Raw genomic sequence first — 12,582 nt, 5'->3', positions numbered from 1 at the left:
CCATGTATCTTACATTTATTTCTGACATCTGAATAGCTCTTCAAATGCAATTTACCTTTTAATTTTCCATCTGCCACAAACTTGTGCTTTCTGGTGCCTTTCTGAGCAGGTTAATAATTGAACACGGGGCACGTTACATCGGCACACGATCTGCCAAGTGCCTGTTTAATTTATGAAGACAATGTGGTGAAACTGGGGTAACTAAGAAGATAGCACACAGCAAACCTCCTGCACCCTGGCAGCAGATCCCTGGTACAGCATTCCCATACAAATTCTGCTCCATGTCATGGTCTTACCTAGATTGGAGGAGGCTCTGCCTTCAGCGGCTCGGTCCTGTAGGGTCTCGGCGATGTGCAACTGTTCTTCATGGTACTGTTTAGCCCTCTCCAGGTCCTGCATACATCTAGCTGCATGGCCCAAGCCAGCATAAGCTCGCATTTCAATGGCCTTCTCAGCCAGTTCCTGGGCCAACTCCAATACATAGTTGTGGTACGACATGGCTTTGTCGAAGTTTCTCCGGTAGTGGTAAGCACTCCCTAGGTTGCTGTAGGCTCGAGCTTCCTCCCGCTTGTTCCCCAGCTCCTTGGCGATCTTAAGATGTTGTTCATGGCACTGCACCGCATTTTCAAAATCCCCCATTGCAATGTACACTGCTCCCATGTTGCCCAGCTCCCGCGCCTCAGAGAGCTCATCTTTGGACTGCTTTGCAAGGAGGACACACTGCTTGTGGCTAGCCAGTGCGTTTGGATAGTCCCCAATGGCTGTGTACACGTGGCCCAGACTACTCAGTGCTGAGGATGCTGCCTGCAGGGATAAGAGAGAAAAAGTAAGTACAAGCATTCATGCAAACAAGTCAATGGCCCCAGTCCTAGAAATCAAAGCCACAAAAAGCCATTCTGGAGAAAGAATGTGACTAGCAGCTAGAAAACCTGCTCTCTGCAGTTCTTCTACACCTCTCAGGGCAGCTCAGGCAGAGGCAGAAGGAATGGGGTTGACTTGGGAGAATAGGGCTAAGATTACTTCTTTCTGGGAAGTGTACAGTGTGTCTACGTACCAGGTAGAGGGGAAGGACGGCACTGCAAAGATGCAGAGACCACTGAGGAAACAGAGAAAGTGATCACTGCAGAAAACTGCACTCCAGGACCAGGCTGAGCTGTCTCACAGGGCAGCACTTCCCATGTAGGCAGCCACACTTCAAGTCACCTCTCATGACTACTTTAACATCTACACCAAGTCCTGGTAACACAGCAACCAATCCTGTATGGCAACTCTTAAGGATGTAGACAAATAATGATATTCATCTGCAGAGAACATTGTACGTGAATGCTTGCCCTGTTCCACCCTCTACCCAGTAAGCTCACGTCAAAGCAACAGGCTCCTGAGAGCCTGCAGGCAGATACCAAAGCACTGTCAGAAACCAGCAGCAGAACGCATAATCTGATATAACCATGTTGCAGGCTCAGCCACCACGAGGAGTCTACAGACTCTTCTTTCCAGGCTAAACAGCCATTGACTACCTGCTGCTGGAAAACTTACACACTTGCAGCCAGCACTCAGGTAAGAGAAGGGAGATACCTCTGCTGCTTATCTTGTAATACCAGCAGGCCAGTGTGCAGTCACCAACATCCTCATGCACTTCTGCTTGGCCAATCACGTGATGCTGTGAAGAGTGCAGTTCTTATTGTGCAGCATCACGGTCCTTCTAGCACAATATCATTTGTTACTGAGCCCCAGACAACCTTGGGACTGCAGCAAAGACAACACTATGTCAGCAGCTGGAGCATCTGTCCCCTGGGGACATCTTAAATAAATACAGCTATTTGAAAACCTGAGCTCTTACCACGAGAAACAGCTGTATTTAACAAGACAAATTATCTGAGGATCAGACTCTCTTGCCTACTGCATCTACCAGGACACAGTCCGTCCTTCCACCTGGCAGAGCCAGAATATACACAGCTGGACAGCAGGGCAAGAAGCCAAGAGCAGGGATGTGTTCCTTCTGCCTAATGCGTATCTGCTGCCTCAGCACGGCTGTTCACTCCACAGCCCTGACCCTGAGTCCTCCATGGCCCCTGCTTGTGCATTCCCTTTGCCGCCTAGCTGCTGCTGCAACCCAGTTCCACAACAGCCGTCTTTTCTAAACCTCCAGAAAGGAGCAGTCAGGGTGAGTGGTCAGTCTCACCCCTCCTTAGCCCCCTAGCTCAGGAAAAACCCAGTCCACCCTTCCACCCAAGATGGTGACACAGCATCTCAGGACACTTGTCCTTACTATTTGAAATGGCATAACCCCATGCTACCAGCAAAGACGCAGCCTCACCCTTTTCTGATCCTTGGCTGTGTGCACCCAGTGCATCCTTAGGCTAGCGTTCTGTTCATGCAGTGGATTCTGAGCTCCCCAATCACCTGTTCAAGTTTCCTATTTCCTAACAGGCAGGATCTTTGACCACAACACCAGGCTGCAAGCAGGTGGGGCCCCTTCAGCTGTTCCAGTGTTGGGAAGAAAGGCATGCTCCCTCCTTTCTTGCTTTCTGAGCTCAGCCGCTGGAGCAACCTATGTGGCAGACTTGTATTTTATTTTGCTACTCCCCTCTTGCTATGACTTGGATGGCCCTCCAATGCAGCTGATGCTGGTGCTGTTTGTTTAAGGAGAAAGCACAGTTTGGCCTTCTGGGTGTAAGATCCCTAGGTGCAACACCAAAAGCTCTCCCATGAAAGGGGATTCCATACAGTGAGTGCAGGAGGTGCAACTGAAAGCACCTCACAGGTAATGCCAACCCGCTCTCTCCAATTCGAACACCACAGAAGTGGAGAAAGGCTTCAGTGCAATACCACTGAAAAATATACCAGCCTAACACCCAAGGAACACAAGATGAGCTGTAAAAAGTGAGCTTCTTGCTCTGTACATGAGATGGGACTCAGACCATAACTCCGCAGCAAGGTTCAGACAGCAAGACGTCCTCCAGGGCTAAATTCAGCTAAGAATTTGTAGATTTAAGCCCACCTCTTTTAACTGTTCTAAGCAGCTGCCTCTTCCACGCTGTAAGTGCACAGAAATGCTTACTGACATCAAGGTTGGAAGGAAACCACTTCATTAAATTAAGCAGCCAGAGTAGCTAAGGGATGGTGGTGGCTCCCCTCAGTGCCCAGAGTGGCCAGGATGAACCTCTCCAACCTACCCAGCATCAGACAAGGAAGTCCTGCCATGTTTCCCTTGAGAAGTCATACTTCTACGCCAGGAGCTACACAAGTTAGAGAGCTTTCCCTCACCCTGGGCATTCCCTCTGGACACTCGCCTTGCCTTGATAACCTGGTATGTTCCTGCTTGGCTCCCACCTGCAGCCTGGCCATACCCCACAGATGCAGGATTTTAATTCCTCTCTTCAAGGCAAGTGATTAACCTCTTCCTGGTCACACTATCTAGAGATCAGATATAAAACGAAAGCAGATCAGAAACTATATTCTACAGGAGGAGAGCTAGCTCAGCACCTCTCAACTAGAAACATATTTTGCTGTTGAAATTGCATCCCTAAAGCAATAAGCCTTTCATGACTTTCAAAAACAATGGCAGGAGAAACCTTCCTTAAAATTATTTTTACTAAAATTACATCATGATTGGAAGAGTAATGGTGAGTCAGGAAGATCAATGGGCCAGAGCAGGAGGCAGAGAGCACAGGTGATAAAACTATTTTTGTGACCAGCAGCATTAACAGAGTAATGTTTCCACACTAAAGAACTGTATATATGCTGTGCTGATTCAAATTAATAAGGAAACAATTTTTTCTGATACAAGAACCTGTGGTGACAGATTAGCTATTAAACACAATTTATAGGTCATAAGATAGAGAAGTTATAAGGAAGCTCTCCCTTGGCCAGCTCCGTAAATAGACAAGCTGCATTTGTTCTCCCTGAGGCATCCTTTCAGGCAGCTTAATTATAATGGAGAAACTGCCAGAATTCAAAATATCTTAATTTTTTTCACTTAGTGCTGCAGTTGAACTTCATTCAACACAAGGGACAATGCAACAGCAGTGGCAGAGCAGCAGCTGCTGTCAGGAAGCCCTGTAGCATCCCTGCAAGGCTGTGATGCCACTCCACATGACAGCGGGATGGGAAAGCCTTGGGCTCAGTCCCACAGATGGTGAGAGCAGCACTGGGTTTCCTACTGCCAATACATGCTATAATGAACTACAAATAAGCTGCTTTTGCTGCTGTAATTACCACAGACTAGAGAGGGGAGCAGCTAGCAGCAACTCTTCAGTGACATACACCCTAGCAACAGGCTGGGGACGAAGCCCCCAAACACACTGCCACATGGTCAGGTGGTTTCTCAGGCTTGGGAGGTGTTTCTCCAACAGCCAGCATGACAGGTGGTATGAAAACCAGCTAAACCCTCCAGAAAAATATTATTTATAGCCTCTGCAGAAGCACAGGCACTCATGAAAGAAAAAGTTCCCCGTTGGGAGGAGGAAGCCAACACTAGTTCATGCTGGCAGCACCACAGACATGGGGTCTCCAGCTACAGACAGCTTGAACAGACATGCTTCCAGCAGGATGGCGAGGCAGAAAGGACGGGTTCTTCTTCAGACACAGGCACTTGGCTCACAACAGGGACCAAAGCCGTATTCACTCCAAAAACTACCTGTGCGAGAAAGCCTGCAGAGCACTGCCGCCCTCTCTTCACTCCTACCACCCGCAACTCCTCCCGTTGGAAAACTCCACATCACCAGCTAGACCTGGCATCCAGCTGGCCACCGCAAGATGGACGCCCAACAGGACAGCGACGCCTTCGGAAGGGACCTGGACCTGCCCGGTGCAGCAGTCCGCTGAGAGGGCCGTATCTCCTCGCTCCTGGAGGGCAGATGCTGGCAGAGGCCCCAGCCCCTCCTCGGTGCTGCTGCGACCGGCCGGGCTGCGCGGGCAGGACCAGCTACCTCCACTCGTGCGGCTGCAGGCAGAGCTGGGAGGAGGCCCTGCTCCACCTTGGTCAGGCTCACCGTGGCGTCAGCGTGGTTTGGTCCTGGACAGACTCTTGAGCAGTGCAGTGAAGTAACTTTTTGGCTGACACCAGTGAAGAAAGGCTTTTATCTAAAGGAGGGCCTTGAGGGGGCATGATTTGAGATTGCTACAAAACAAACATGAACATTTTTGCTCTGAATTTTCATCAATTTTTACAGAAATCTGCAAGAAGATTAACATACACATAACATTCAGTCACTTGCAACCTCACTAGGGAAAAAAACCCTGAAAAAATAGATACACACAGACATCTAGCCCAAGCCCAGACTGCAATACTGCATGGGCCCATTATAGGCTTTAAGGTGCATTGGAACTCCCTTCGTCTCCTGATATGCACTGCTGCATGGAACAAACGATAGGATGCTTTGGGCAAAGTTAAAACCCAGCACAAAACAGTCAGCAGAACTGATTCAGCACCCTCAGTTAATTCTGGAAGACAGGCCACCACCACCAGCAGCACTTCTGATATAACTGAGGAGAGAATGGAAATGTCTTTCTGAAAAACAAGGAATCAGTGAAAACTGGTGTCTCCTAGGGCTGCTAAAAAAGGATATTTATGCATGCAGTTTGCTGAATAAGATGAGCTATGGCAAAGAGCCATCTAGACAGACACTCAGATGATGTTAATGGGCTATGGCTAGGGAAGAGGCATAAACGGAAAGCAGCAGATCTCAGACTTTCTGCGCACAAGAGGAACTTGCCAGATGCAGAGACTGCTCATACTGTACATGGGAAGAAATCTTTAGGCATTCTCCTAGACTGGGAAGCAGATCACAGTGAAATTTGTGTGGCTGGAAATGTTTATTCTCAGGACTCCTAATCCCTTTGCCCAATAGCATTTCCAGGCTCACATAAAGACCTAGAATGAAGGGTACAACCTTGGCAACCATTCTCGGGGCATGCAAAAAGACTTGGCTTACACGTCCAAGTGCCCAGGGCTGGATCATCCAAACCAGGATGTGGGAGGAGGATAAGAGAAGTAGAGAAGAAAAATAAGCAGGAAGAGGCAAAAAGAGAAATGGAAAATGAAGGGCTGACAAGAAATAGCCCAGCTTGATTAGAAAGACGGGGCTGTTTCCAGAGGCAAGGCTGTTGCTCACACAACAGCTAGCCAAAGCCAGGAAAGCCACCTCTGCCCTCTGACATGGCCTTCACACTAACACTCCCCATGTGTTTTATTCTGCAGCAGCTTCCACTGTTAACTGATCTGAGTGCTCTGAGAGAAGCACTTCTCAGTCATCTTGGAGTCTGCATGAGCAGAGCCTATGGCACTTTTGGCTTCCTGGGGGCTTGGTTCCCTGCAGCATCTCTTCTCCAGCAAGATAAATATCAGTACTCCTTATGTGCTCGTGGGGGCTATCAGTGGAAAGACGGCAAAGCCTGACATTAAAGCAGTGTTTAGGAACAATTTGGTGATTACATCTGCTGGGGGACACCAATGACTCACTTCAGGGGGTTACTAATAGGATTCCAGAAGATAAATTCATCACTGTATACTTAATAAAACCCTCCACATAACAGGATCCACCGGGAACTCTTAAGTGGCTCACACATTGGGCCAACGGGGTAGGGGTATTCCCGTATGCACTGGCGTTAAGAGTCAAAACGTTGCAGTGAGAGTACAAGGTTGACACTTAGCTGCGCATGTGAAACAGGCTCCAGTTGTGCTAGCACAAACCTGGGCTTGGTAGCAGGGTGATGGGAGACTACAGCTTCATACCAGTCGGGTTTTGCATCAGCAAACAAAGAAAATCAATGCTTTCTATATCTGACAAAGACAAATTTTACAGTGGGGATTGCTTACACCTCCAATCATGCTATTTATCACTTTACTAGAAAGCAGATTCTTTTGCCACTGAGCTGAGGCACAGAAGGGAGTTCTGAAAAAGGCTTCTAATTGCTCTTTTTCTTGGGAAGAAAAGCGAGCTTAGGCTTTTCAGCTGAATAAGGTAAAGAGTCTGATGTTAAGCAGATGTGCATCACAGAATGACAACTAATAGGGACCTGGTGACTTGGAGAGATGTGCTTCTTAAATATTTCACCCTTGCCAGAGAATGTTCATATCCCAGTTATGTTACATTTGAACAATTCTTTGATTGCACAGCTTCCTTAAATGAAAACACTGTGTAACAACTCTAAAATGGGCAAGGTGAAAATGCTCTACCGGGTATCTCACTCTAAGGTAGTCTTAATCGCCACAGGCACCAATTAGGATTGACCAGAGATCGAGCTTTTATAACCAAGGTGGGGAAATAACTGACATCGAATAAGCATTTGTGAAATTCAAAAGCCTTACTGCAGCATGCTCTTGCATGCTGTTTCTCTCCTTCCATTCTTCCTCTGGGCATGGGGTACCAGCAGTGCCTGATCCTACATAATGCAGTGGAGCCGTATCCAAAAGATCAGCCATGCATACTCATTACATCTGTACTCCGGACAGTCAGCAGTATGCTCTTTTCAAGAGCTAGTATGCCTCCTCATGTGCATATTCTTGCTCTTGAAAGGTTTCCTGGTTCATCTGAGTGTATTTTGGTAGTGATGAGGGGAAGGCAGCTTCAACAGATTGTTTCTGAACACACGCAAAGAAATACTTAAATGTGAAAGTATTAACAGGACGAGTTCTGCTGGTGTCACCATAAAGAGTAAAATCTCACCATATCTTACATCAGTGTAACGTTTCTGTGCAGGAAGTACACAGGTTAGTTTACGGGAGTGCAACACTGTAAGCTTTTAAGCTCCTTCTGTATGTAAGCATGTAAGCTCTGTTTTATAGGCATGGGCTACGTAACTGCTGCACACAAAGGCAGGACAGCAGCATAACAGGGAGTGAGTACTTTCAGATCCACCAAAATGATCCAATGGCTGTAAATTGCACTTTATCTCCACTTCTATTAAGCCCCTTTATAATTTCCTCAGAATCCACCATTATTCCACAACTAGCCTTGGAGATCTACCGATTTATGTACTAATGCAAGTTTCACACCCACAGTAGGTGCCCCATCAACACTCAAAGTTGCCCTTCCCTCCTCCCTGAAAGGCAAGGCTGCTGTGCCAGTACCACATCCAGCTTCTTCCTTTATGTGGCCATCTTGTGAAAATAAGAAAGGAAGCAGAAGGCAATATTCTCCTCCTGTATGTTATCTGTACGCTGAAAGAAGGAACTGATTTGCTTTTAGTTAATGATTTCCTGGGGAAAAAGAATACACTGGAATCAATATCCCCGTCAAATCCAATTTATTCACAGAAGATCTCAGTCTTTTACATAGAAACTACCAAAAAATTAAACCCCAAAGAAGCCAAAGCCATGGAACAGAAGCACAACAATCTAAATGTCTGGAAGGAACTTTGTAACTACTGCTAACTGAACGGGAACAACCAGGAATTAATGACACAATAGAAAAATTCAAAATAGACAGCAGGAAGAGATAGCTCCAGTCCCCTCTTGATTAATGGATTAAATCCATAGCTCTGCAGGTGTCAAGGACTTGCTGCCCATGACAGAGGCTGCCATGGGTTGCGTTTACAATCCGCTCCCAGCCATCTCTTTCCTTACTTATGCAGGGAAATTACAATGTTCCAGAGGAATGATCATTCTTCCTGTTTCATGGCAAAAGAATCACACAAATTATGTGAATCCAGGCAAATTTGAGCAGCACCATAGTTCCACTGTCAGATTATTCATAGTCAGTCATCTTCCTGAAACCAAAGGCTTCAAAGGGAACATTGACTTTCAGCTGCTCATCTGGAGACCAAAATAATGCTGCTCCAGTGGAAAATCCATTTACTCAATCTCCTCCCTTATCATTTAGGAGCTAGTGTCCAGTTCTGCTGAGAAAACTTGTAAAACCAAACCTGAGTTACTCCCTTAAGAGAACCGCAGATATTCTTGCCCAAGTTAGCAGGGTTTTGCTGGAAAGCAAAAGCAGCAACTAGTCCACACCAATACCCATTTCTTAAGAGTAAAACTGCTTGCCACTCATACTGAAAAAGCTGTTCAGGTTCACTGTGTGAGCTGGCAGAACACCACTCACTGTGTGAAGGCTGGGTACCTGGGAGGAGCATGCTTGTTTCTGGGGTGGGCTCTGCAGCACTGAATTCTCATTCCACAAAGAAAAGGAAGTAATGCAAAATACACCAGGGCAGGAACACTACAAAGTAGATCTCAGCATCAAGTCTAAGCATCACCTGGAGCTCACATATCTTTATCCCAAGTAGCCAAAATTTGGTAGCTTTCTGGACATAGTCTAAAAGGCTCCTGTGTGAAATCACTTTAGAGAGGATGGCTGACTTGACATTTTTAGTGATGATGTAAGAAAAGAAGCCCTCATTTAAAACCACAAGCTCCTCTGAGATGGTGACACTGAGGAGTGATTCATGTCCTGGAAGAATAAGCCAAACTCGGAGCTCACAGAACTCAGAGAAGCTCTTTGTGCAGGCAAAGAAATCTCTAACTCCTACACAGGCGTGCTGACCTGTGCCAATCCTAATGCTACTCTTGCTCATAAAGCTGGATTCCACTTCACTGTAAACTCAATACAGGAAAGCCTTGGCCAAGGTGGACCTTCTGAAAACCCGAAGAGCACTGCTCCTTGAGTTGCAGCTCTAACACAAGTCTTCTGCTTCATTTCTTTCACTGCAATTGGGTACAGGTCTCAGTACAGTGCTTAGTTTTGCAGATACTGTGAGAAGTAAGTAAAACCAGAAGACTGCATTTCTTTCAGCTAAAATCTGTATGCTGTGGAGGTCAAGTGCGGACATTTAAAGGAGATCCTCAGGAAGTATTACATTTCCCTTTTGAGTCACAAGTCCAAACAAAACAAAGCATATGGCCTTTTAGCACATTCCCAAATTTCCTGCACTGCACGAAGGAAGATTTCCCTTCGTTCTGCTTGATCCTATCACATTTGAACCCGACAACCCTGTAGGAATCCAGTCAAGTTGACTTTCTCTAAAAAGAGCTGCTAACGACAGAAAGAGAAAGGCAAAGAATTTACGCTCTCTTACTGAAATCCAACTACCTGATGCTTAAGCGCTATTGTTGCTCACATCACTGAACACATTCGCTCACCCACGCAGGTAATTCAGTCTAAGATGTAATGCAGTGCCCTAGAAGACCCAGAATCCTCAAATGAACTCACATGGCAAATGTTTTCTTAGCAGCTGGTACTCGGCCTTCCTCCAAGAAAGCAAGCCTTCCTCCAGGATGTAAGGGAGTTCGCCCCAGATCCCTAATGAAGCAAGGCTACCATCTGCACTGAGGGGCTGAAATCAACAAGGCAAAGGATAGCACTGCACTTTTTAATGAGGGTTTCAATGTGTACCCACACAGATGAGATTCTTAAGTCCCAGTGGTTAATCAGAGGCCCCTCAAAGACCAGCTATTTGAAGTGTAAGTGTACAAGGGAACCATATGAACTGGAAGGTTTATGTCTGCAACTTTGTAGGCTCAACAGAGCCAAACATCTGGGCCAGAAAAACACTGAACTTTAGTGAATTGAACAATGCTGCAAAAACTGTCCAGGAAGACATTCTGCAGACTGAGTCAAATCTCTCACAAGTTCTCGGTAAGCTGAAATCACAACACCTGCTGAACCTGAGACTTCAGGGGCAGGAGGGGTGAAAATAAAGCTTGTGTCCTATGAGGAAATCTAGAAAACCAGTCTGCCCCATTCTAACCTAACTCTGTACTGGCTGCTTCACACCCCTTCAACAGCCCTACGCAGAGGGATTCAGCACACCTGTGCTACCCTGATCTGCTCAGCTAGGCCGTTCTAGCAAGTGGCCAGTATTAAGGTTTTGGTTCTATAAATCAGATCACCCTCAGGTCTAGTACCAAATCAGCAATGATTCTGGAAGACATGGACCAGGATTTGCAAACACCTCCTCAAAAAGCCAGGAAAACATTAGCACCTGTCTCCTGGTAAAGCAAGCAAACTCTTTGGTCCCACAGAGACCTGAATATTACAGCACTGCTTTTGGTGTAAAGGGCATATGTCTTATAAAATAAAGAACACTCAAGCCACAGTTAGTCTCGACATAGTAACAATTGTGCAAATGTGCTGGGATGCCCTGTGGAGCCCCCTTCTCCTTCGGCTCAGCCTCCTGGTTGATCCCTGGAAATCCTGCTGGGCCCCTCCACCACTTCAGCTGCCAGTTGGGAAACTTCTGCCAATCCAGCCAACGGTGCCTCTGGACCGTACCCCTTTCTGACAGCACAGTACTGGGAGACTGAGAGCTGAAGCTGCATGCTGGGCAGTCAGTGGTTCTTGGCAGCTTTCATCCCCAAGTAATAATAAAAATAGATATTAAAACCAGCTTGAAATCAGCAAGAAGGCGCTGTGATGCTAGGCTTCATGCAAGGGCTCAGATCAGACAACAACTTTCAGAGGGAAAGTGACCCTTCTTTCTGCAAGTCTCCAGTCCATGAACTGCAAGGGCCTGATCTTTTTACCAGCTTCTGGTTTCTGTGGGTAATTTTCCACTGAGTTCCTAGGAACTGATGTTGGTCTCTCACCTCTTTGGAGAGCAGGGACTGGGAGCAGTCTTTTGCTTGAGTGGTTAGCAGCCTGATCAACCATTCTGTTGTTTGTAAATCCTGTGTAAAGTGTCATGGGATTTGGAAAGCTGTTTCTCACGCAGAGGCTGAATCAAAAACCAGCTTGTTTCAATTTCTTGAAAGTACCTCCAGGACTCAAGATCCCCTAAAAGAACCCCAGAGAAAAACAGAAGGAATAATGGAGAAACAAGAGTGAAGAGCTAATCCCATGCACTAAAAATGTTTATGAATATAGATGCACCACAGTCACCCATTTATTTTCTCGCTGCTTGATCTTTTTGATAAGGTACTGGGGGTTTTTTTTGACACAAGAATAGAAGAACACTCCTGCAAAGTTACCATCTCTGCAATATGTACGCACAGTGTTTATGCAACGGGCTGGAGCCTTTTGATGTTCTTGTGGTATCAGTAACAAAGAGACACTAATTTTTAACAGAAGCTCTCACAGAGTTTCCAATCTCTTCTCTTGAAAAAGCTCAAGAAGTGAAAGCTATTGGCTGTTTAATACAGTAGCAGTGGTCACACCCTAAACTTGTAATTCCTGCACTTCTATTAGCAGTGGCTGCATTAACCACTAATATAGATTATCAATTAGCAAAGCCCTTCTCAGCCTGCTCCTTACTTCTGGAACTCCAGTCAGATGTGATAAAGCTATAAGGAGTAAGGTATATTCTCTGAGCCCTTCCTGTTCATGTTGCTACAGGCAGCAGATAATCCACTTCTGGCAGACAACTACATTATAAATTATTTTGAATCGGTGCCTTCACCACAGAAGAGGAAAAGGGACAGAAAAGAGAAAAGCAGAGAAACAAATACCTTCTCTGTTCGTTTTCTGCAAAGCCCTGTCACTTACTGCAGCAAGTACTGCTTTCCTCCTTTTGCCTCCACAGCCTGTTTCTGACATCTTAGTTGACGTTTTCATGCATGACAAATTGCTTTAGCCTGAAGACTCTTTCCAGTTCTCATTTGTGAGGTATTTATATCCTGTCCTCATTTTCCAGACTGTTTGC

General features: G+C 46.2%; 1 protein-coding gene across 3 annotated transcripts in view; it reads right to left on the bottom strand.

The window, feature by feature from the left end:
• Positions 1-12,582, bottom strand: part of TTC28 (tetratricopeptide repeat domain 28) — a 197,662-nt gene that overhangs the window by 52,401 nt on the left and 132,679 nt on the right. For all 3 annotated transcript variants that reach the window (XM_075110409.1, XM_075110410.1, XM_075110411.1), the window contains one exon: positions 297-804. In XM_075110409.1, coding sequence (XP_074966510.1) covers positions 297-804 — 508 coding nt within the window. The remainder of the gene's footprint in view (positions 1-296; positions 805-12,582) is intronic.

The sequence above is a fragment of the Phalacrocorax aristotelis genome, chromosome 15 (assembly GCF_949628215.1).
Source record: "Phalacrocorax aristotelis chromosome 15, bGulAri2.1, whole genome shotgun sequence".
In the NCBI taxonomy this organism is placed as follows: Eukaryota; Metazoa; Chordata; class Aves; order Suliformes; family Phalacrocoracidae; genus Phalacrocorax; species Phalacrocorax aristotelis.
Note: the sequence above shows the minus strand (reverse complement) of the source record. Positions and strands in the feature narration are given on the sequence as shown.